Source organism: Lissotriton helveticus, chromosome 7, assembly GCF_964261635.1.
Source record: "Lissotriton helveticus chromosome 7, aLisHel1.1, whole genome shotgun sequence".
Classification (NCBI taxonomy): domain Eukaryota; kingdom Metazoa; phylum Chordata; class Amphibia; order Caudata; family Salamandridae; genus Lissotriton; species Lissotriton helveticus.
In genome coordinates, this window is record NC_136068.1 from 565,558,936 (window position 1) to 565,585,580 (window position 26,645).

General features: G+C 44.2%; 1 protein-coding gene across 2 annotated transcripts in view; it reads left to right on the forward strand.

Annotated features, from left to right (window-relative positions):
• Nucleotides 1-26,645, forward strand: part of LOC144768754 (uncharacterized) — a 176,623-nt gene that overhangs the window by 34,775 nt on the left and 115,203 nt on the right. For both annotated transcript variants that reach the window (XR_013598624.1, XM_078652647.1), the window contains exon 7: nucleotides 12,479-12,568. Coding sequence is in view for 1 of the 2 variants with exons in the window: in XM_078652647.1 (XP_078508773.1) it covers nucleotides 12,479-12,568 (90 nt within the window). In the remaining variant the exon portion in view is untranslated. The remainder of the gene's footprint in view (nucleotides 1-12,478; nucleotides 12,569-26,645) is intronic.

Here is a 26,645-nt window from a genome sequence, read left to right on the forward strand (position 1 = left end):
CTCAGTTATTTTTGGGTGCTTGGATTCCCTCCAGCTATTTTCAGTTTGATTCACAATATCTTTGTATTCTGTGATCAAACACAGTCAGGCATAGTCCCTAATTCCTAATAAGGGTAAAGAATCTCTCAGTTTCGACTAGTTCCTGATAAACTGTGGGTGACTGAAAAGGCATCCCCTTGGTATACATCATGATAGAACAGGCAGTGGTGAATCACGGTCTTCCCCATGATTTAGATCATGTTGAATCACTTATATATTTTTTTGTTGTAACTTTAAGGTCCCTCTCAATAAGAATGGCTTGGGTCTTGCTGCAGGTATCTGTACCTGTTTGGGGAAACCTCCTCCAACTACACACACTACTCACACCCACAACAAACATACCCTAATTAAAGGGGCTTAAGGGCAGACCAGGCTGGGCAACAAAAAGCCTAAAATAAAGAAGAAAGTGATCACGCTAGTGTTAGGCAGAGCCTGCAGAATTAACCATCGGGACAGTGCCACAAACAGGTCCTAAACCAAGGTGAAGGTAATCGCCTTTAATTGGCATGCCTGTATATATTACTATGGAGTAGCTCTTCATAGTAAAACTGCTGTCAGGTAAGGGTAAAGTTATACACTGCCAAGAACGATAACATTGGTAGGGAGAGATCGGTTATCCCCAAATCAATCGTGTGTTTGCCAAAATGGAGTTTATTAAGCCACAAAGGTACAAAAAATCCTAGTATGAAATATGGCCCAGAATATGTCCATCGGGGGAGGCCGCAGTAAACCTGAACAAGGTGAGACTATAAGACTAAAAGGCAGTAGGCTTCTGGTGCATTACTGTTAAGCGTTATTCCCACACAAGTCCATTAGCTGCGGCTGTAATGCGTCTAAAATGAAAATGAAAATGGTAACACCAACAATCCTTACCCATAAAGGATTGTCTTTGTGTCCTACTTATTGGGTTCTGGTTACGATAAACAGTGCCATAATACGTGATATACCCGCCAGTGAAGTGGGCATATGTTGCTAGGTGCCGTAAAAGTATCACAAGCATAGTACCCTTGCCCCTATATCAAAAGTCTTCCCTGTCTGTTGCAAAGTAGGTGAGTGATAGTAAAATCGCAGATGCTGAAATAGCACGCACATGAGGGTGCAGATAACAAAAGAGGACTAACATCAAGCCTCCATAGTGAAAGGGTATATTGTGCATGATATTATACAGCGCGAGATCCTATCTGTTCATGTATACTTGCTTGTGTCAGAGGTGTATGTCTATAAGAAATCTGCCCGGAATGGGCGCTTGGAGTGGCAGAAGCTTCAGTAGAAGATGTGGCGCTGCACGGGCTCGGGGATGCATCTGAAGCGCTCCTCCACTCACTCGAAAGCCCAGTTGCAGGCCACGGGCTTGCCCGCGCAGTCAAGCAGCTATTCAGGCAGCTGCAGGGGCGGGACAGGCAGTGACAAGAAAGAGCCAGCCGTTGACCAGCGTTGCGAAGCCAAGTAAGACCGCAAACAGAGGCGCTTGAATGGGGGGCTGCATGAACGGGAAAACAGTGATCAGAGACAGGATAGCCAACAAAACACAAATACGACTCATCGCGGCGGCAGTCGTGCTTCTAATAAAAGTATACTCCTTGGAAAAGGCAGGTGAGGCGTCAGTGAAACGGGCGCCGTCCTGATACACAAGCCTGAGCCACACAAAAAAGAACAAGCATTGGCATAGCCTTTTGGACCTTATAAGTGTTTAGACATGCGGCATATTATCCTGGGTGCCTACCTGGTAGTGGCAGTCCCGAGGTGACAAGCCTGAACTGAATTACAAACATGCTAACAGACACGATTCAGGCAGGAGACACCTTTTATTTTTAAAATCTCACCCTTTGCTATTCTGATATGTATGGAATTAGAACCTGTAAGAGTGAGACAAAGAGACAGGAAGTGGAAGGTAGTGGAAGAAAGAGGCTGTAATGTGTAATCAAGACTAGGCAGTATGCCTTTGCAGAGTCTTAAAAGGTGAACAGATGTCCTGTGTTTTGTCTGGGAATGGTGGCAGCGGGGAGGAGGGGGGTCCAGAAATCCTACACGGTCAGCTGCAGGAGTTATTTGAATACACGTCTTTACTACAGGTTTGAGATAAGTGTTTGCATGGCAAATGTGTGGGGGCGCGAGTGCCCTCTGTGGAATGAAGCTCGGCTGGAAAACTGCCCCAGCAGGAACTTTCCTCTGGGGGCTGAGGTTGAAACCAAGCAGGGCCCCACGGCCACATGCAGAGTTCAGGTCAGGTGCAGAAGAAGGGAGCTGCAAGCAGGAAATGACACCACCAAACAACAGCAAGCATTGACAAAGTCAGAAGGTTTCACTTATGCCAAATCTATAGGCTTTGTCGGTGTGTTTTACGTCGCACAGCAGTTGATCTGCTATGCACCTGCGCTTTACCCCTTTCAACTATAGTCAGTCTCTTCTGCCCCGGTCATGAAACTGCCCTCCCAACAACCCCCCACCCCCACACACCTTTACAAACCTTACCTGGTGCACACGCTTCACGGAATTCAGAGCATTAGGTGCGCTGCGGTTACAGAGCTGTGCTTCGAAGGGCCAAGAAATCTGCAGGCCCAACCTGCAGCGCTGTTTACAGTATGCCTCTCCCTGCATTGGAACAGGGGCAAGTCATTTCACTTATATTTTGTTGCAGATTTATATAGCACAAACTCGACCTGAAGGTTTCGGAGCACTTTACACGAGCACCAGTTACTTTACACAAGGACACTTTAATGAGCTGTGCGCGTCTAAAGGATTCTGGAAAAGTTGCGTGCGGTTGCCACATACCCGCTGTCAGCTGCTGGGGCAGAGATAACCATGCTTTCATGGCATAAACATGTAGATGTGAGGCACTGCAGGAGACAAACATGTATAACCAAAGGTGGCCATTCCTCCTGTGACGACTGTCTGTAGAAAAACACCCAGAGAAGCTGAGCAAAGAGAACCCATGGAGACGGGTACTCGTCTTTCCAAAAAAGTCTTCCATCCCAAAACTTTCACCCCAGTCCCCCTGGCATTTCGACTTATGTGCGCAGCATCATCCTAGGAGGGTACATAGGTCACTGGGCAGTGCCCTCCTTGCAAGGGTTGAAACCAAGAGAACCGATGTAATCTGGGGCAGGGACTCACACGCAGCAAGGCCGGGGTTTAAATATATCAGCGACAAAAATCTAGACAGGTCTGCGCAGCCGTCACGGTGGGAAACAAACTGAATCCATGAATGATATTAAATGAATAACTAAAACAATGGCTCCTGTGGAATAATATCAAAGTGATATTGATATACTTATGCACAATGGCAATGAAGAGGGTTAGAGTGATGTCAAAAGGAGAAAAGACCTCATACACCTTACTTTTTGTATTTCACCATCAAGTTTATTTAGTTCTTGAAAGAAATCAAGAAAGGGAAATAATATCACATTAGTGCGCAGTGTCCCCAGTGAGAAAAAAGGAACTTAAAATATTGGTGACATATTTGTGACATATGTACAAGTCTTCCAATTACTCATAGAGGCAACCATTTGTAAGTATAAAAAAATGTACACCGCATTTCAGTGATAAGCGCTGGTTTAATGGTTTGCTTCTGTTATCTGCCGACGACGTTTCGACCCTTTGTGCAATGTAGGGTCACTAAAGGCGGGAGTAATTAGACATGCTGACCAATCAGCACCATGCAATTATAAAAGGCAGGAATGGAAATGAATAAAAAAAAAGAAGAGGGGCTACAAGCCACAGTGTACATTACAGCATGCCTCGCACAGCAGTGCATGCCCTGCCCAGGCTCGACCTAAAAACAGCAAGAATACAACAGACAGACATCTTTGTAGCATACAGCAAGCACATTTTGGCATGGACTGTGTTAACACTCCTCTACAAATACTTTTAAAAACACGCCACTCAGTGCTGCGCTGTTCAACCACGACCCCATGTATCCCCCCACCCCCATGCATCCCCGGAAACTGCCACACAACATCCATCACGTACATAAAAAAAACACAAAATATTGTCTCTGAACCAGAGAACAATCGTATTTTTATTATATGGAATGCTTGGCATTTCTGTCTCTAATTTAATTCTATTTTTCACCATTCTGGGACACACAATCTACATTTACCTTTAGATTGGCAATTTCCAAATTATCCCCTTGTTGTAAAATACTAATAACAGAGACCTGTTCAAATAGAGGTAAGCCAAACCGCAAAGAAATAAATAATTTGATAGGAACGGTAGTGGAAAAAGGCGCTGCACTCCGAATCAGTCCTGAGGACGGGTGCTATCCTCCCCGAGTTGACAGTTCGAACAAAACACCCAAACTATAAATATATAAAACAGGGTGGGAGAAGCACCCGGCAAACCAAATCACAACAATCATGATCAGCAAAGGAAATACAACATAACATGTAAAGCGCTCTGATACCTTTGGGTTGAGCCAGCGCCACACAAAACTCAATATAACTGTGCGTCTCCGGTTGGTCCTGGTGTCTCTCACTCAGTGGGGAAGGGGGACGGATTTGACCTTCAGGAGCACAGGTACCTCTTCCTGGGGGGCTGCTGCATCAGGCTGGCCTTGGAGGTACAACATGGTAAACGGAACTCTGCTTCTTCGGTGCCTGCAGACTGCAGGGGAGTAGCTCTTCTACTCCAAGGGAGATTGCTGGCAATTTGCGAAGGGCTGGCAGCCTACCAGGGCTCTTAGTAGTTTCAGTAGCAGTACAAGTCGGTTTCTTCACGATTGTTGAGACTGATGGAGGTAGGCAGGGTTTGGTGCCAAAAGTCCACAGCAGTCTTCAGTTCTCTTTTTCTCGCAGCTCTTCTTTGTCATCTTCTTCTGGATCTGACGAGTCAGAGTTCCTGGCATCAGGGGTGCCACAAAATACTCAAATTTGGGTTGTTATGGGGAGTGATGGTTAGAAGCCAATTGGCTACTTACCTTTAGAGTGACAAACCCCAATATATTAAACCACTTCTTGTGGGGACTGGGCATAACCCTGACCAGTGAGCCTAATTCCACCAAAACCCAAGATGGTGGAATTTTAGTTTTCGTGTTCACATCAGGTAGCCAACCTCAGTGTTGGTCCTACCTGATAGGGAATACGTCTCCTGACTAGCTAATTTTCCCTCCTTTCCTTGTGCTAAATGGCCTCCCAAGTCTGGGGAAGCCAGGGTCGCATATCAAAGGTGTCAGAGGCCTTTGAAGCCTCCTGCCTTGAAATGCTGACTACTTAGCCATCCTGTTTGGAGGCGGTGACAACACCTCCTGCCAGAGCAGGCATTGTTTCTGCCCTCTGAGAGCATTGGCTCTCACCTGCAGGAGGTCAGAAAAATGTCTGTTGTGGCAGGCTGGTCTACACCAGTCAGCCAGTATACTAGTTGTCAGTAGGTTGTCTGGGGCACCTCTAAGGGGCCCTGTAGGTGTTAGTAGTAATAAATCCATCACTGGGATCATTGTGGGCTTATTAATACAAGATATTTGATGTCTAACATCTCTAGTTTCAGTGACGCCATCATGTAGCTGAGGAACTCGTAATTACCAGTGTCCAGCTCATGTACTTAAAATGGCTCCCCTGCTCACGTGCGATATCTAAGAATCGACTTAGACATCACAAGGCATATCTGCTCATGCAGTTATGTCCACACATGTAGTATAGAGCACCCTGCATTAGAGCTGTAAGACCTGCAGTAGGGATGACTTATCTATACTGCATGCATTGTCTGCAGGCATTGTCTGCAGGCATGGCCTACAAGAGGTGTGCCACGTTGTGTCTTCACTTTTCTCTGCACCATGGCACGCAGTCTGCAACGGTAGTTTGCATGAGTGTGCTGAGGGGTCTCGTGGGGTGGCAGAATACATGCTGCAGCCTTCGATACCCTCTTTAGTACATTATGCCCTAGGTACCTGGGGTACCATTTACGAGGGACATATAGAGGTGCTAAAGGTATTGCCAATTGAGGAAACAATTGGGTAGCTTTAGGGGAAGAGACTTGGCACTAGGGAGGCGGATAGCAGGAGCCAGTGCACTTCTGTCAAAATTGCATCAAATACCAGGTAAAAAGTGGGGGTAACCATGTCAAAAAGGGGAACTTTCCTACAGTGATCCATACTCAAGGTATGGGAATCAATCAACAGTGCAATTTGTGGCTCTGGGGAAAACGTTTGATGCCATAGTATGCATGAGCATGCTCCATACCAGGCTTGTATTTTCAAAGAATAGTGATTCTTATTAGTGATACTATTACTGAAAGAATAAAAGTGGTTTTGAAATGTAACAATGGCATAGACGAATATTATGTTCACAAAAAGTAAATTAGGCTAATTATGAGAATGAGCCATCACCCATGTAATCATTGTTACTTTTATAACAAATATCAAGCAAGTACACTTTGTCCATGTAAAGAAAAAGGAAGCAAAAAATATAAGTAATACACAATACATACATATACAACAAAGGAAAACCCAACATAATATTTGTGTTCCATAGAACAACAAACAACCATTTACATCAATCCAATTCGGGTATTATAATCAATCGTTTCCTTTTTTAAATAAAGGCTTCAAAGTTGATTTGTTTGTGTGTTAAATGTCAATGACATTTCAACCATGTTACTGTTAGGGACACCTTACTATGTTGCCTTCAGTCTTGCACATAGAGTTTAGGGGAAACATCCTTCAGACGGAAGCCGGAATCCATCTGTGCGTTTACAGCGCCGGCAAAAGAACAAATGCGTCTTTAGTTCAGCACACAAGTTGTTATAATGACTTGCCTTACTTTGGCACATTGGTTGAATGGTGTTGGATTTAAAGTCCAACACCTTCCCTACTGTTACGCATACTGGGGTTGGATTAGTGAATTAACCTATTCCAAATACCAGCACCCCCCAAAGGCAAGTCGTTATAACGACTTGCAAGCTGAACCAATGCAAGCTGAACGAATGCGTAATAAAGACGCATTCGTTCCAGTGGCGGTGCTGTGAAGGCATAGTGTGATTCCGGCTTGTGGAATACCGTCACACATTCAGAGTTTATATCTGTAAAAATCACCCAAGTTGCAAAGAAACAAGGAAGTTACTTTCTCATGGAACCCGGTGTGGGGGTCCACAAAGTATTTAACATGGGTGAATGATCGGACACTGACTGAGACGCTGGTTGCCAAGCGGACATTTGTGGCTCGCACAAGGATTACCTTAGCGAAGAAGGTGTTGGTTTTTCCCACTCCATCCGATACCAGGTGATTATAAGATATGCTTTCTTATTCATTCTGACCTGTTAGGGCCATTAGTACGTGTTAAAGGAACCCCCACACCAGGTTGGCAAAGTATGTAACTTCCTTGTTTCTTTACCCCTTGGGTACATTTCACAGATATAAGCTCTATGTGCAAGATTGAAGGCAGGCCCCCGCCCGACAGGTCCGACCAGCTACAAGAGCAAGATAAATGACTCTCCATGGGTTTTGTCGAAAAACCAAAGAGTCCATACTTCATCTGAGAGGGGGCAGGGGAAAGTATATTGAAAAAAAAAGGATTTTAAGGGGGACACTCTAATCACGATAGTTTAGTACTAAACCAGAGACTTGAGACTTTGCCATAGGTTTTCCTATACTGATACAGTGATTGTCAACATGTGCTCTCTTACAAGTAGTTAAGGGGTTTTGTTTTAATCGCCTGCAGTAACACTGTCATCGACGCTTGCGGCTCGCCCACTACCCCATAATAGTTGTTATCATAGCACCGTTTGGGCAACAGACACTCTGCATGTTGGGTAGGTGGGAGGTTTGTAACCACCTAGCAGTGAAGCATGAATTCAGGGAGGGGGGAGTTGGGGAAACTGTTTAGCTCTGTTGCTAGGTTTATTTATTTTGCTCAATAGATACAGTCCTAACACAATGTGTGTATGTACTAAGCCAAACAAGAAGGGGAGTCCGCGCCTAACTACATATCGCCACCTCCAAGATGGCAGGAGAAACTGCTAATAAACGAGCATGGTCCTGGAACGTGAACGGTCTGGGAAATGAGATTAAATGCATCAAGAGAAATTCCCCTGACGTAGTGATGATGCAGGGGACACATTTAAAAGGGAACCACTTCAAAGCTCTAGACAGTTTTGGATACAAATTGATAACCCATTCGGGGTACTCGACAGACGCCCGTGGCGTAGGCATTCTGATACAAAACACACTGCCCTGTACAGTGTATAAAACCTGGCATGATGATTCTGGCTGCTGCATAGCTGCAGCGGGCAAATAGAAGGGGCGTCTTCTCACATCATGCTCATTTTATATACCGCCGACATTGCATGCCATTGTCTTCCCTAATTAGCATACTCCTAGTGGGACTCCCCACAGGTACTCTTTTGGTAGGGGAAGACGCCAATGCAGTACCAAACCCAGACCGATCAAGTGCAACGACAGGACGGAGGAGGGAACAGATTTTTCAGGCTTTCTGTAGGCAATGGGCTTAGCGGACCTCTGGAGGTACACAACCCCAAAGGAAAGCCGTACACATACAACTCTGCCAGACATGGTTCATTTTCCAGGATAGACTACCTACTCACTCAACATGGGCTGCATCAAAATTGAAGATATATGGCTGTATTCAAAATTTAGAATATTATGCTGTTTACATAAAATGGATCAATATTGTTGTACTAGCCTGAATTAAATGGGATTACAATTTCTCAATGAGTCATTCGAGCTGCTCACCAATCAGCTTTGTCAAGGGGTCCCACCCGATCCTCTCGTTTCATTTAAGGAGCATTAAACACCTTTGTAGCATTAACCACTAATGTTCGGTGCACTTTGGAGATCGCTCCCCATCCCATACGCCCCTTAAAGAGGTGTACCGTAAGCGGGTTGTATTTCGGCAGCGTAGCTCCTTCTTGGATGTGAGTTGCCAAGGCATGGCATAATTGTATATATTTATAGAATTACGTGCTAGATAGGGAGAACTGCACTTGGAGATCCTGAAAGGGATACATGTGCTCCCCATGCCAAACGTCACCCAGGGTCGTGATGCCAATATTATCCCAAGACCCAAACCCGTCCAAGCGAGCAGAATCAGAATTTTGAAGCCACCTTCCTGTCCACAGTGGGGTGCAGCTAGTCAGCTTTCTCTCCCAGCCCAGTAATCTCAGTGCCGCACACCAAATCTTAACAAGCATTTGCAATGCAATAGGTCTCGCATTTACGCGAGTTTAAGCTATTGGCATTGTAAATGACAATGCCTTTTATTTATCTTTTAAAAACGAAACAAAAATAAAAGGCATTGTTATTCACAATGTCAAAATCTCAAACTTGCGTAAATGCGAGACCTGTTGCATTGCAAATGCTTGTTCTTTGAGAAGTTGTGCTTTCCTCCAGTGTTCCTCCTCCCAAATCTTCTTTTGTGGAGGACTGGCATGTCGTACTCCTGGAAGTTCTTCAGTCATATGTGGAGCAGGGCAAGAGCGGAAACCAAAACCAGCAGCCTTGGTAAACATCTCCAAACCGGCCTCACGTTGTGAAAACCCCTGACCAGAATTAGGCCACAGAGGCATGGTTGGGTCATGGAAGTTCATCGTGCCCAGAAAGCAGTCCTCTAACTTTTTTGTTGCAGTTTTATATAGCGCCAACAAGACCGAAAGTATTGCAGCGCTTTTCATGAGCACCAGTTACGTAACACAAGGCCACATTTATTTTTGTTCTGCACTTGGAGATTAAGTGATTTGCCCAAATCACAGGATGTTGAGCCAACGCCGAGACTTGAACCTGGATCCCCAGCTACAAAGTCGGAAGCTCTGCCCTTATCACCGTGAAAGTACCGGAGTGACAGAACATGGTCCAGATGTGAAGTAAGCACAGCAACTCACAGAGAGTGCTTCCTGAAACAGACAGTGACATTCAGGAGTAATTCACACCTAAGGCAGAATGAAAACACAACTACCCATAAAGAAACCTTATGTGAAGAGGGCCTTGTTTTCTTTTCCATCCAACAGCAGTGTTTCCAGCTCTGAAGATAGAGGGGTGATTTTCATGACAAAAATCAATAAGGAATCATGACCGTGGGAAAATCAATCTACATGTTGGTACTGTGGAAACAAGTTTTGATTTCCCAGCAACGCTCAGAAAATACACACAATACGCAAATTATACTAAATGCCACTCACTTATCCTTTCTGCGACAGCCCACCCTTTTATGTACTTCCTCACACTGCGTTGCTTTTGAGTAATTACACAAAACTGATGATTGGCAGGGTTATTCATGTCACAGGGAAGCCCCTGAAGGGCAAGGTGAGCTGAGGATTCTCGGAACAGAAGATGTATGTCCCTGGGCAATTTCTACTTCCTCCACCCTTTACTATAACATGGTTACACGGTTTTCTCCAAAAGAATTAGTCGCCCAGATTATCAATGTTTTCAGAAGGAATTTATTGGCGCTTGCTGCTATTGAAACTGGAAAACAGAATTCTAATTTCAGAGTATTACTGTAAACTCTACATAAAACCCATAGAAAAACATCAAATAGAAAGTGTGCAGAGATGCAGGCATCAGTTAATTAGTAAAAACCGAAAAAGGACGAGATTGGTGAGGAAAATAAAAGCACTGATTAACTAAAGAAACTCATAAATACAATTGAATGAAATGGAAAATGTTATTCCGTTAACTTTTGATTAGGTGCTGAACATACGCACATTGAAAATAAATGTAAAAAACAGGAACCACTGTAATACTATTTTGTCAAAGGCAAGCATTCGTTAGCATGTAGCATGTGAAACTACGTTAGACTTTCAGGGTTGTCACTTGGCTCCAAGTCACCAGAGGCGCCTCCTAGGCAGTCTAGATTTTAGGTAAAAACACGAGCCCTTATAGAGCCAGCCTCGTGATAGGGAAAGCACAGTGTGCCCCAAAATCAGGGATACTGCTGGTTACAAGATTGCAGAGTGCAAACCGCCCGCTAGCCAGTCTAGATTTTAGGTAAAAACATGAGCCCTTGTAGAGCCAGCCTCTTGATGGGGAAAGCACCGTGAGCCCCCAAATCAGGGTTACTGCTGGTTACAAAAATGCAGAGTGCAAACTGCCCGCCCCTTCAGATAGGCTATGAGCAAAACCATCTCGGCGTACAAAGGAGTGGTGTTCCCCCTTTATTTGTGCGCACCGAGCTGTTTGCCAGTCAAGAGGAAAGGACACCTCTGCTGTCATACTGTAAACTCGGAAATGGAGATTTGTGAAAACAAGCGCGTGCGCCTGGCGCTAAAATTAAAAAAAGAAAGAAAAAAAAGGCGTGCAGCGTGCGCGCGCATTTGGGAGAGCAGTCTGATCTTTTTAGAAGCACATACTTGTGCTTGTGGCGCGCCGCTGCGCGCTCCGGCAAGGTGTTTGCCGCCACAAGCACGAGTATGTGATTCGAAAAAGAGCAAAACAACGGCTAAGGGTCTTCTATTCAGCGCATGCGCGCTGCGTAGTCGAGACCTAAAAACCACTGCGGCCAAGGCCAGGAGACAATGGGGGTGTCAGTTTACGTAGGGGACCCCCAGAATGTTGTCCAAGCCCGGGTAAGAAAGCTCGACCTGGTACATTGGGTCTTCACAACTACCCATTAACAAATCATTAAACACTAGTAGTTGTGAGGTCCAATAGTATAGCTGAATGCCAGCCACTCCTAGGCCTCCGTCATAAACTGACTGCCCCCATTTGTCCAGATCTATACAAGAAGAAGTGCTAGACCACAGAAATATGCAAGTCTGTGCTCCGAGCCTTTTAAACCAGTGGGTGGCTATGTCATATGAAAGTGTTGGAGTACATATAAGAATCAAGACAATATCATCATTTTAAATAGTGCCACGTAGGAGGTGCAGCGGGAGCCGCTAGCCTTTTCTGAAAGTCCTGCTTCATCTTGGTGACCACGGGTCTGATATTTTTGACAAAGGCAAATACAGGCATAAACCGACCCAGGCCCTAATCCTTCAGATCCCGATGGATTGGCCCAGTTGACAGCTGGTCAGTCTCACCTAGCACAGCAGTGCTAATACTGTACTAAGAGATGTATCCTGTGCAAAATATATGTGCATGTGCTTACTAAGATAAATGCAAAGATGGAAAACATTGAGCTAAATCAGATTTCCCATTCCATCCAATAAAATTGGTGCTTCTCATTGTTATTTGTGAAGGCGAGATTCTTTAGTGCTGTTAAAGAGGGCTAATAGTAACCTGCAGATCAAAGGATAACATCCAGGTGGTTCTGGTTGTTCATTTGATCCTCATGAGGTTAATGAAATTACCCATGTAATCACTTTAGCAAAATCTTAATTTTAGACAAAAGAGAATGAGTACGATTGAATTTTACAGAATAAACATACAATTTAAAGAATAGTTTACATCATTATTTTAGTAATTCAGTTTGTTGTTGAAATGTTTAATAATTATGGTCCGATCTAGTGATGGTTAACTTGTAATCATTTGTTACTCTTCTTTTAAAAATATAGATGATTCCGCAGTCAATTCTATGTTTTTGCCAAGACTTGGCGGTGATGAAGAGGCACATATAAAGCAAGAGGACATTGATAGGTCTATAAGTAAGTAAAAACTCTGAATATTGCAAAGCTCTTAGTTAAGATTGTTAGACCTCTGCTGTTTTAATCAAATATACGTAAGAGCTATTCATATATAACACTGCATTATACAATGCAAAGATTGACTATGGAATATTGTTTCATCACATCCCTAAACCAGGGAAGCACCCACATGACTGTGCAAACTATGGACCCACCTCTCTTCTTAAACCTGGTTTAAAATGGGAAACATCCTTTACAACGCAACTTTTACCACGCAGTGCCTTTACGACGCAACTTTTACAACGCAAACCATTACAACGCATTGCGCTGGGGGGCGCTCTAGGATAGGGAATAAGTTTAATTTACTATCCAACACCTTCCCTACTATCCACGGGGACTGGAGTTGGAATAGTAAATTAAACTATTCACTATCCAGCACCCCAAAGCGCTATTCGTTGTAAAGGTTTGCGTTGTAAAAACCGCGTTGTAAAGGCATGCGTGGTAAAAGCATGCGTTGTAATGTCATACATCCGTTTAAAATGGGGTGCAAACATTGTGTAGCACCAGCCTCTTCTTTCGTAATAACATTGTAATTGTGCTCGAAGTATTAATGGTGCTCATAGTTCTGAATCCATTCTGAAGCAGGTGAGCAGAGAAGCTGGCCGTAAAACTCCCCCATCCAGGAGGAGAATAGATGCTGTTTACACCAGTGTCTTAGGGAAAGGAGCACAATGATAAGGCTTTGTGGTAGATGTACACTGCACACATTTGGGGAAGGGTTGGGTGTTGAAGGACAGTGCAAACTCGTCTCTTGCTTTCTGCCTACTCTTCTGAGGATGATTGAAGTGTTGGATGTATGCAGAGTTGGAGATTCTGTGTAGTTACAGTTTAAAGATTGTGTAATTACAATTGCATTCAGTAATATTTTTAATTGATTAAAGATTTCTGGACAAATCACACAAATGAAGCAACATCCCTAGAATAGTACTAATGCACCCGTATAGCAGATTTACTGCAACAGTGATGATTCTATAGAAATGCTACTATAAACTGATAATGTAATTGCACTAATAGTGAAACTTATTTGCAATATTTCAAGTGTGAGAAGGGTGAGAAAAGCATTTGTGAAATATATAATTTTTGATAGCAGAAAAGAAAATGTATTTGATAGTAGAAATACATTTAAAAGGAAACGTAATAAATAAATGCTTTATTTTGGTTCTAAAATTCCCCATTTAAATCTGTAAATAAAAGAGACTAAAAAGGATAGTAGCCTTTTTTTACATAAAAGAAAACTGGGGCTAAAGACTGCAGTTATAGTAAGAAAATACAGGGAGTCAGTTTTTGTGTGGTCCCTAAAAGTATTGCCACAATTTAATCTGTTGCCTGGGGGTCCCACTGGTGTGTTGCTAAACCTGTTGCAAGGAGTTGAGGACGCCGCATTGCTGCTTATACCGGGACTGCCACCGCAAGGGAACTTCCTTGCCCAGCAGCCCTCGCGGCACTCTCGCCGAATATCGTGAGACTGAGCACCAGGAGGTGCTCAAAAAGGGCACAGGGCTCCCGCAGGGCGGGACGCGCGTGGGCGGGCCCGTCCCGAGCCAGGAAGTGCCTGGGCTAGGCCTCCCCCCTGAATTTTTTGATTCGCCGGTCTATGGTTCTTCGAAACAACTTGCTGGAACTTTCATAAAAGTGCTATTCCCATACTCCTGACTTTGCTTTTGCTCTTTTTTGTTGTGGACCATTAGTGGACTATAAGAGCAGATTGTTTCTTCTAATAAGACTGTTTAGCACTTTACGAGAGGGGCCGATTTGAATGGGGAAGTGTAAGTCAATGGAAGGGGGTGGTGGGGGGACTGAGCCTAGGATTTCTTCCAAACCCCGAAAGGGCAAGAAGGCTAGGAAGGCGGCTAGGCATGCAGCTGCCAATTGTGTCCTTGATCGTATCGATAATCTTGTTGAAGAGTGTGAGGTAATTTTGGGTACTGAGATCAACGTAAATGCAGGTGGTGTCGGAGCTGAACGTGGGGGTATCACCTCGCCTGTCATTCCTGCAATGTTTCTTACAAAACATAAGGGCCTAAATGATTCTGATTTTGCTCCTAGAGGGCCTTCTACTCTAATGGCAGAGAGCACTGCAGATAATGGTACTGTTAAATTTGCCTCAGTTAATAGTGGTCCACCATTTGTACATGATCAATCTGTTCTTTGTGCTAATAGGTTTTCTTTGCTCGCAAATGTACACAATGGGAGCTCCATGAAAACCCTGATTGTAAATTTATATGCTATGGTAGGGCCCCAATCAAGTGAGGGGACATGCTCTACATTAAATCCTAGTACTATCAATGCTAAAGCATTTCCTCTGAAATCTGCAAGTGGTAGGTCAAATCTGCTGGTCGAGGGTAAGACAACTGGGGTTGGGAGTAAAACACAATCCTATTACAGTGAGCTGACTAGGGCAAGTAGCTCTATGCCGCCCCGGAAAGGCCAAAACAAACCGCCAACTCCGCCCGAGCATGTGTTGACTCACCTTCTGAAGTTTCCAGTAAGAGAGCATCTGTCACCTGATCTTAGGTGGGGCATTACCAATAAGGCACGTAATAGGGGCAAAACCCCAATCAGGAGGAAGGGCGTGGAACCTAGTAGATTAGATAGGGCTAATCAAATTTACATGACAAAAGTCCCTAAGTTACCTATGGGGAGAAAGTCTGAGAGTGCTGACTCTCTGACTAACAAAGCCATCCATTGGCTACGCTATGTCAGAGGGTGTCGATCGGTAATCAGGGACGACATTATTAAGGCGACTAGGCTAACCTCTGATACTGATCAATATGACTGTATTGAACTGACCTTACGGACAGAGGCATTGGCCGAAAACTTATTTGCTCTAGAATTTAGAACCAGCCCACCAGCCCACTCCTGTATTCAGTTGAAGAAGATTCCTTCAATATCCCAGGACTATTCATCTTTTGGGCAGAGATCATGGGGCAACATTAGGGGCTCTGGGCTGGACAACATTGGCTGACTCCCAGATGTACCTTCCTTAATGCTGTCTAGACCTAGTACTGGGAGCTCTGTCAGGGAAAGTCTTGACATTAAAACTCATATCTCGGCCAGCTATAGTGTAGAGGACCAAGTCGGTAATGTTGATACGGCCGGCTACTCCACGGAAATAGTATCTAGCAAAGGGTCTGGTAGCTCCCCTGGTGTTTGCCTAAACTCTAGGGTTGATTGCCAGCAAACTGATAATACAGGCCCTTTTTTTGTCTCCACCCAGGGGAGGTCTCCCAGTGTAATACAGTCAAGCACTCACCTTAATTCTGGACTAAATAGTCGACCTGGGGTAAACTTCGTGAACGCGAGCAATATCTCAGTACCCAAAGGTGGTGATCTTAAGGGGGTGCACGTTAATCTCATGGAATATAGCAGGCCTGGGTACTAAAACATCATCACCAGGCTGGCTAACATTCATTAGTGATTTTGACGTTTGTCTATTCCAGGAGAACTGGCTATCTCAACCATATGTTTGCCCCAGCTACTTGAATTTCTTTGTCCCCTCAATTAAAGGGGCAAAGCGGCGTCCAATGGGTGGCTTAACCATTTGGGTGTCTCATCAACTCCCTTTAACAATCAAAGAATTGTCCTCAACGAGTAATGATATCCAGGTTCTAAGACTGGACTTGGGTCCCACGGGATGTCTGGACATTTATAATGTTTATGTGAGGGGGGTCCGAGGGGGTAAGTCCCAGGTTATTGCGGCCCTGGACTCCCTCATTGAGCTCCACTCGGCAGACAGTAATGTGATTGTTGTGGGTGACTTAACCTCAACCTTTGAGCCCTTGGCTGCTCCCGACTGGCACCTTACTGATGATGATGTAGATAGCCAATGGGGGGTACCCAAATTAGAACTTAATCCAGTCAAGAAGTGGAGAGAGGTTGTCATTCAGATCAACACTGTCTGCTACGAAAGGGGACTTAGGGCACTGAACGGCAGGACTCCAAAAGATAGGTCTGGGGCTGATACATTCAACAATGGGCGTAGTAAAAGCAGAATTGATTATGTCCTTTGTGGCCTGAAGTTCTGGCATACAATAGTCGACATGATGGTCAATGACCACATAGAAAGTGACCATAATCCCCTGTGTGTCACTCATGACTGGTGGAAGCAGGACCAACCTCTGGTTGACCGGGTCGAGTTTTGCTCCCCAAACATTGTCTCTACTAATGACATGCGGCGACTTAATTGGTCACGTATAGCTCCTAAATTGGAGGTCTTGAACAAAATAACTGAGGTCGATAGTGCTTTGTTGGCTCTGGAACATGTTAATAACCGTCGGAGCTGACTTGAGCTGTGTAACTCCAATTCACAATAGTTTGTTCAAGTGTATTAGTGCTCATTTTCAAGTGCATACCAAAACTAAGAAATTAGCTCTTTCTAAACCGCTACGGTGGTATAACGATGACTGTAGGAGAGCAAGAGTTGCCTTGGGTAACGCTATCAGGGCTGGCAATTTAGATGCTGTTCACCTAGGAAGACAAGAATACAAAAAAAGACCTATCTGCAAAGCCAAGAGTCTATGGGATGAGCTCCGATGGCAGGAGCTCAAAGAAGCAAGTGACAAAAAGAATTCCAGAATATTATCAAGTGGGGTAGAGGGGGCCAGTCTGATCAGCCTGAAAACTATGTCTCAGTGGAAGGGTGGGTCAATTACTTTAGACCACAGTATGCATGCAACCCTCTAGAAAATCAAATGGAAGTTCTTAAATGTGTTTTTTATAAAGATGATGCTTTTAGCAGTAATAATGTTTTAATAGCTCTTAATGCAGTGGCAGGAGGTAGAGCTCTGGGGCCAGATGGTGTCCCCGCCGATGTCTTTCTTTATGATAAGACCCGGTGGGGCAGATATATTCAGTTGTTGGCAAATGCTACAGCGCAAGGTGCCCCGGTCCCGGCTTCCTGGAAAGGGGCGTGATAATTCTAGTGTATAAAAAGGGCAATAAAACTCAACCTGAAAATTACAGACCTATCAGTCTGATAGATACAATTCAAAAAATTATTGGAAGGATGACCCTGAATAAAATCCTAGACTGGATCGAGGACAACAGTGTACTGTCCCCCTTCCAAGTGGGCTTCCGCAAATGTATCAGTACCATCGATCAAGTCTTCCGTTTTACTCTTCTTTATTGGAAGACTGTGATCCTGGGTAAAGCAGCCTTTACGCGGCCTTTGTTGACCTGCGTGCAGCCTTTGACCTTGTTACCCGCTCGCAGCTATGGGTTACACTAAAGAAATTAGGTCTCTCTGATGAGATTTTAACTATGGTAATGAGGCTACACGAGGCCAACTATGCCAAAATCCAATGGGGTGGACAGGGCAGGGACACCACCGAATTCCCAGTTGAACGTGGTGTGCGGCAAGGCGGCGCCATGGCCCCAACTTTATTTTCCTTATACATTAATGGAATTGTCGATTGTTTGTCACCAGTAAATACAGATGCCCCTTTACTAGCTGGTGTAAAGATCCTGATGTTTGCGGATGACACGTTAATTATTTCTAAAACTCCAAGTGGCCTTCAGCGCGCCTTAGTAATTTTCAAAGAGTTCTGTACCGCGCGAGGCCTAGAAGTTAACTTGACTAAAACTAAATTGATGACTTTTAATCCGCATCCTAGTTTTAAGGGGAAATTTTATATGAACGGGAAACCGCTTGAACTGGTCAAAGCTTTTACTTATTTGGGTGTCCATTTAGGAAAGGATCTCAAATGGGATCATCATGTAGATCTAGCTGCTCTCAAACATCTGCAAATCTCAGGAGCTTTAAGCTTGGAGCACAAAAAGTAGCTAACCAAACCAATAAAGCCTATTCTCCAAGTCTATCAATGTAAAGCTGTTAGCTCCGCGCTATATGGCGCAGAATTATGGGGGTTTGAGAAGTTAGCACCTCTGACACTCTGTGAAAACAAGTTCCTCCACAACATTACTAGTCTCCCTCAGAGTACACCCCTACTGCCGCTAAGATATGAACTGGGCAGGAAAGCTATTGCAGATGTCGCCAAGCTACGTCCTATTCTATACTGGCGCAGGTTGTGGTCGACGCCTGAGCTTTTCGCATACGCTGCAGGATTTGTGGATGTTATAAACTCTGAATCTTTTCACAAGATTTGGTGGCTAAGTTACCTTAGAGACAGTTTGGTTGCTCTAGGCATGCAAACGCTGTGGGATAACCCAGCAGAAGCCCTTTTCCCATCTAAGAATCTATTAAAGGAAAAATATTGGGAACAGGCTGCATATCGTGCCTGGAGCGATACTAACTCATCGTCCATGGCTGGGGCTTTTCTAGGGGCAAAACTTATGCCCAGGCTCGAATCCTATTGGGATATTATCACCAAGCCTGGGGATAGGAAGCTCTATTTTCAGCTCAGGGCTGGATCATTGCCCCTGAAGGCATTGACCTCCAGGTGGTCTGATGTAAGCACTAATATCTGACCGGCTTGTGGGTCTCAAAAGGAAACAATTGCTCATCTTCTTTTCACCTGCCCTGTATATGTAACCCCAAGGTGTGTTTGGCTTACCCCAATGTGCAAGCTACTGGGCACTAATAGAAGCTCTGAAGCCGAAAGGCTGATATGCACCAGTACTTTGCCATTCATTTCTATAGCTGTAGCCAAATACCTAGGATGGGTGTGGGTGTTAAGGCAGAATTCAATTCGGGGACAATAGATTGTTTTTGAATAACAATTCCAAGTTATCGAGTTTTGACCATGTATTGACTGATTGTAATTGGATTTTATTCGTTTTTAACTTCATATTATATGATTTTATTTATTGTAATTAATGTAAATTAATTACTAACTCTTCCATTTGTCTGAATCATGTCTTTCCCAATCAATTATTATAATTATGTAATTTTAACCTAGTACTATGTAACTTTGTCAATCTGTTTGTATCATGGATGTCTTGTCCTTGCTTTAATGAGTTTATCTGGAATAAAGCTACTTTGACTGACAGTAAGAAAATATGCAACATATTTATGGAAAATGGTTGTTGTGAGGATGGCAGACATTCAGCGTATTCAGACAAATTGTATGAAGAGATAGAATGACTCTTCTAAAAATAAAATGAAGGTGCTCATGGCTGTGTTTAGCAAAAGTTCTTGGCTAAAAATATTGTATCATGTCTTTAAGACCTCAAGTGTATGAGAATGTGACAGGTGTGGTTAATGTGGCGTTGAAAGGTGCTTCTGACATACCAATAAGGAGTATGGCTATGACATTTAATAATATATTTTACTGCCATAAATGTCCTGTGATGTTGCGAGGAAATACCAGAGGTCCTTGGCTAGGTCCACTAGCAACTTGTACCTCATGGCGCATACACGAGTTATGTACCACAGCTCCACTGGTGCCCTTCAAAGAAGGTTGCAGCCCTACACACAGTTCTTTGAGAGACTCTTACCTAGATGCAAACGGAGGTCAAAATATAGTTCAAAGAACACATGCTTTGTGATTCACATGTTTGTAGTTTCAGCTCCCTGACAGTCTGGGAAATGAAATGTTTGTGAGATGGTTTATTGCCTTTTTTTAAGGTAAAGGTGAAAGCATAATCCTTGTTCCCTGTCCTGCATAAAAGTCTGTAAATAACATCATATATTTATTAATTTATTCTTATTTTTTAGCTTTAAAGAGGTGTTGCTCTTAGTTGGAATTTTCACATACCTTCATTTGTATATTTAACATTCCTCCGTTGTATTTATCCCTTTTCGGTCTGTGTTTTTCATTTTGTAGTTCAAATGTAGACTCCTAACAACTTCATTTTATTGCTAAATTATAGTCACATTTAACATCGATTGACTGACGGTTGTCTTGAATATATTTGTGGCATATGCTGCAATATTTTAAATGTGATTTAAGCAATTTTTTTTCTCTTTTCACCTCTACGTGATATGTTGTCAAATCACTTTGTGGCGCTGCCTTTGATGGCTTTGATTCTACGTTCTCTTGAGTTGAGTCTTTTTCAATATTTTTCAGATACAATCTTCATGTTGAATAACAGCATTGGATCACCCTCTCCCATCATCCTTATCTTTCCACATTTCAGTGTGGGTGTAACTGCTCTGATTGTATCTTAACCTGTCGTGTATTTCTATAGGTTCTGAATCAGTCCCCCTATTCCTGACCCTATTCTGGTTAAACTAACTATCAAGTTAACTAACAGTCAGCCCATGAGGCAAGAAAACCCCCATGATGCAGATACCGTTATCTGACGCAGTCACACTACGGCACAGGAACGTGTTATCTGATTAGGTCATAACGCTTGAGATCTAATTAGACAAGCGACATTCCTCCAGCCCCTGATAAGGCATACGACGTTCTCATAACAAATCAAACCTATGACAACCTGGACAATCCGTGCGGCCATTGTTTTGATTTCACAGAGAACTTTAGTAAAGAATGTGCTAACGAGCAAGTCGTATGACATCTTTATTGACGTATCTATGTCCATCCTTACGTCAATCTCGGCACCTTTAAGGTATAAATATTGCCGACCTTGCCCTATGCAAACACACGCGTGGTGACAAGACGGAGCAGCCATACTTGCCGAAGCCGAGAGCAGAAGCAGACCCCGCTGGCAGCAGCCCCGCCTTCCTGACGCGCTGAGAGACGCGCTGCTATCTCAAGCCGAGAGACCCAGCACCGGCGCTTCCGGGTAGCCCTCGCAGGCAGCCTGGAATATCGAGAGCAGAGAAAGAGATACCATTCCTCATTCATCCTAACTTCCAGGTACAGAACTGAATAACCCCTCACAGAGAATTCTTTAGTTATTCACTTGGCAAAAACAAACTTAACTTAAACTGTAACTTTCTATTCCCGCCCACGCATTAGACTTAGGTCAGGTACACGGGGTAGGCGTATTTAGAAACACCAGTTGAGTACGTTTAGTCAAATGTATATGTGTATGTAAATATATTTTAATCATTTTAAACATCATATGACTCAGAAACCATATCAATGTTTTTACAGTATTATTTTATACTATTGCTTCTAATGTATGCACTTTACTTAACTATAAGTATTGCAATAATATCGATCCATTTCTCTTGTATGAGAAAAGAGACTGATCAATAAATAACATCTTTTATTGAACACGCCCGTCTCTTCCTTTTCTCTACATTCTGATGAGACTAAGAATGCACGTACTGACTGAGTAAAATAATTGCCTTGTGCTCACACGACTCTTGAGATTGACTCTTGATTAGGGGAGAGCAAAGTTGTCATGTTCTATGGTTGTCAGAAACTAAATCCCTTCTTGTCTAATCAGGGGAGTTAATCCCTTCCTTGAACATTCGAGAAAGTTTCTAGCGAACTCTGAGCTTAGCTGGCAAACCCAAAAATTATGTCTAGCATCGACAGTAGTAGACCTAGTTAACGTCTGGCCTAGGCCTTTACTACTGTAGGTACTATTCCAATGCGCAGAGCCTATTGGGAAGATAGGAGCTACACTACATGGCGCCCAACGCGTTTGGAAAGGGCGATAAAACTAACGTAAGACATTTAGAGTAACTCAGTCGTGCTTTCTCACTCAGACCCCTTTTCCCGAATACTCCAAAGACGTCTGGAGTGGGTGAAAGGTTATATCCTCCAAAACCTCGCAGGAGGGAACTCCTATGTATGGTTCTTGGTCTAGTCAACGTTGAAGGATAAAAACAGTTCCATAATATTGTGCATCTAATCTTTTGTTCCATAAAGAAACCTGATCTGCAAATAGACATAATACCATCCTGTCTGTAAAATGGGAGACAGTGATGAAGAAAGAGAGGCAGTTAGATTAGCAGCTGAAATAGCAGCAGCAGATACTGCACTAACGGATGCAGACGCGGATATAATACTCATTCCGGTCAGCAAAAGGAGATCTATAACCTTAAAACTTATAGAAAATGGACTGACACCTAGAGGTGGCACAGTCATATTCGTAATTGAGGCACACGAATATCGGCAGACAGAGGTATACTATACATGGATACATTTTCCAGCAGCAAATGCTGTAACAAAGTACTTCCACTATTACAAAATAGAGGTACCACCTGACATTTACACTCCTTTCGAGGAGGTGGAAGTACCACTCAAATTCCAAGAGCATTTGCTCTTATTTGATGGCGCCCTAATACATAACAATCACATTACAAGGCTCGGTCCTTTAGGTAGACCAGGAGCAACGTGGCCGGTCTTAGCCGGATACACACCACATCCAGACATCGAAAGAATGCCTGCAGCGGAGCTATTAATACAGCTAAAACAACTACTAAAAATTCATAGACAATTAGTTCAGTATGTAATGCGGACTTCAACAATTCAGCCAGCGATTAAACTTCCACAGCTGACCCCTCACCAGGGGAACACAAATAAAATTACACCACAAAACATCCAATCCTGCCTAGGTAAAGTTCCAGTTAAACGGGAACAGATACCATTCTGGTTGGCACAGAAAATTACCCAAATAGAGGCGGTGTTTCCTGACACCAGCCCGCTGGAAAAACACAGGATTCTGACTATATGTCTCCCAATGGGAATCGCACCACACATTGAGGACTGTGACACTTGGGGTACAGTCTTTGCTTCCATCTACACAAAAACGCATGGTGTCCCATCCATTTCGGTGATACCAGATGTGCTAAAACAAATTCAAGATGAATACGGTCCAGAACCTGCTTTAACTCTTGGTATGAAATTACTGAAAGACTTCAAGCAGGTCTCGGCTATATTATTAGCCAACATAAAAGGTGAAGCAGCAAACGTGGCGATCCGCCAGAGGTTAAAAGAGACAGATATAGCAGACCAACCAGCTGAAATTGCCAGAATCATAGAAAAATCCTATGAAGAACTAGGCAGAGATAGTCTAGGTGGAATACCAGTAAAACCGCAACTGACTACAAGTCCAGAAAAAATATTTTTTAATAATAATAATTCACCAAAAAAGAACTGGGATGGAAATAAACAATCCAATCCTAAAGAAAAGAAATTCCAGCCCAGAGGAAGGTCTCCTAGGCGAAGAGAGAAATCTCCAAACCAAAGACAGAGGTCACCGCAGAGTGACCCCTCTGGGAATAGATATAACCTTAGAAATAGGGATAATATTAAACAAGCATTGAAAATGCAATAGGTCTCGCAATAGAAGAGTTTGACATTTTTCGTTTTGCAAATGGATGAGTGGCGTTGCGTGGGTGAGTGGCGTTGCGTGGGTGAGTGGCGTTGCGTGGGTGAGTGGCGTGGCTGAGTGGCGTGGCGTGGCTGAGTGGCGTGGCGTGGCTGAGTGGCGTGGCGTGGCTGAGTGGCGTGGCGGGGCTGAGTGGCGTGGCGTGGGTGTGGCGTGGCGTGAGTGGCGTGGCGTGGTTGAGTGGCGTTGCGTGGTTGAGTGGCGTTGCGTGGTTGAGTGGCGTTGCGTGGTTGAGTGGCGTTGCGTGGTTGAGTGGCGTTGCGTGGTTGAGTGGCGTTGCGTGGTTGAGTGGCGTTGCGTGGTTGAGTGGCGTTGCGTGGTTGAGTGGCGTTGCGTGGTTGAGTGGCGTTGCGTGGTTGAGTGGCGTTGCGTGGTTGAGTGGCGTTGCGTGGTTGAGTGGCGTTGCGTGGTTGAGTGGCGTTGCGTGGTTGAGTGGCGTTGCGTGGTTGAGTGGGTTGCGTGGTTGAGTGGGTTGCGTGGTTGAGTGGCGTTGCGTGGTTGAGTGGCGTTGCGTGGTTGAGTGGCGTTGCGTGGTTGAGTGGCGTTGCGTGGTTGAGTGGCGTTGCGTGGTTGAGTGGCGTTGCGTGGTTGAGTGGCGTTGCGTGGTTGAGTGGCGTTGCGTTGTTGAGTGGCGTTGCGTGGTTGAGTGGCGTTGCGTGGTTGAGTGGCGTTGCGTGTGTGAGTGGCGTTGCGTGTGTGAGTGGCGTTGCGTGTGTGAGTGGCGTTGCGTGTGTGTGTGGCGTTGCATGTGTGTGTGGCGTTGCATGTGTGTGTGGCGTTGCATGTGTGTGTGGCGTTGCATGTGTGGCGTTGCGTGTGTGTGTGGCGTTGCGTGTGTGTGTGGCGTTGCGTGTGTGTGTGGCGTTGCGTGTGTGAGTGGCGTTGTGTGGCTGAGTGGCGTTGCGTGGGTGAGTGGCGTTGCGTGGTTGAGTGAATGGTTAGCTGTTGCTTATGCGACGTATAGCACTTAATACTAAAGTAGGCAGACCTTAGCCTTTGTGAGAATAATAGCAAAATAAAAATAAAAACCAGATCAAGTCAAGGACGCAAACGGCACCATGCTATTGTTTATTTACTCAGATGATTTGCATAAAAATGTAACTTGTGAGCACGTTTCTCTAACTCTCCAATAATCCCATTACAACACTTTGCACAAATGAGATTGGGACTCATCCTTCCGAAGTCGAGAAAAATGTGCAACGCTGTGTTGTAGTTAATTTTTTTAATTAACAAAATGCAAATAATGTGGAGAGATTTCAAGTGATTCAGGAATGGGCGCCCGTGTAAAGAGAAAGTACGGCCGGCCTGGGCAGTGATAGGGGAGGAGGGAGGAGAAATGCGAGTCACGGCAGCAGCAGCCTTTGATGTGCCTGCTGGCCGGCCGTGAATAATTAGGGGGTGAGAAATGCGCTCGGAGGGCTGCCTTTGATGTGGTAATGCGAGGCAGGCAGGCAGGCGGCTGGTGGCATTGTGCACGCGCTTTTTAGGGCTTGCGCAAGCGCAATGACCTAAAAAGCACATGCACTACATGCAATCGCCAGTGAAATCGCCAGTGGTGGTTAACCTCTGTTTAAGCCGCAATAGAGCTTCGCCAGCTATGCGCTGAAGCGCATCAGCAGGCGAGCCCTAAAAACCTGATAGATATCAAGACATTGATACACGTCCCTCTCAATCTTTTCAGAATTCCTCGCAGAAATCGGAAAGAAGAGGACGATCAGAAGAGCACGCCAAGTCCAAAGACAAGGAACCTGCTCAACTAAAAAAGAAATTTCAATTTCCAAAAAAGAAGGTAGCCAGTATCAAGGTAGTTAACAATGCCGAGAATACTGAGGACACAACTGAAAAACGGAGAGTGGGCTCAGACAATGCTAGACAGCGCAGCAGAGGTGAGCATAGCTCGCAAAGTCCTTATGAATCATCTGGAGACAGTGGACACGAATGAATACCTTCAAGTGGAAACTGCAGATACCAGAGTTAGCAAGCCCCACAAGATATACGAGATAACATTACGTATAGAGGGAGATAAGACTAGGAAAATAAGGGGACTATTTTGGGATAACCTCTCCAAAGGCTATGACATCCTTCTAGCTGAAAAAGACTGGCCACCAGAGTTTGTCAGGGAGTGCCCTCATGGCGAAGAAGTAATTATGCCTGCCTTCTCGAATCAAATCCCGATTCATAAAAAATACACACTTGCTAGAAAGTGGGCAGTGGCCTTAGCACCTGCTTTATATAAAAATCACGTAGGATGGGATGAGGATTCTCCTCCTCACAAAATCCAGTTAAAATCACACCCTACTGCACAAAGGCAGTACCCAATTAAGCAAGAAGCTAAAAAACAAGTAAATGAAATACTAGATCAGCTAGAATACCAGGGGGTGATTGAAACTTGCACCTCACAAATGAACAATCCTTTGTTTCCGGTCCCCAAACCAGACAATTCATACCGTCTAGTTTTGGATTACCGACACCTTAACACATGTTGTAAAACTTTTGCAGTGCAAAACTCACACAGTGCTGCACTAATGAATAACATAGTGCGCAAAAAATACAAAACAACCTTGGACATCTCCAATGGATTCTTTTGTCAAAATATAGCACCAGAGAGCAGATATTTAACTGCATTCTCAGTAAATGGCACTCAAAAACAATTCTGTCGGTAAGCCCAGGGGTACAAGAACAGCCCAGGGGTATTCTCAGCGAGAGTAACAGAATTACTACAACTATACGATGATGAAGCATTATCTTATGTTGATGACATTTACTTAACAGATGATGACTTGGAGACTCACTTGAAAAGGGTGAACACCATAATACTTGGTTTCGCTGCAGAGGGTTACAAATTCAACTTCAAAAAAACCAGAATTGCCCATCTAACAGTTCTATA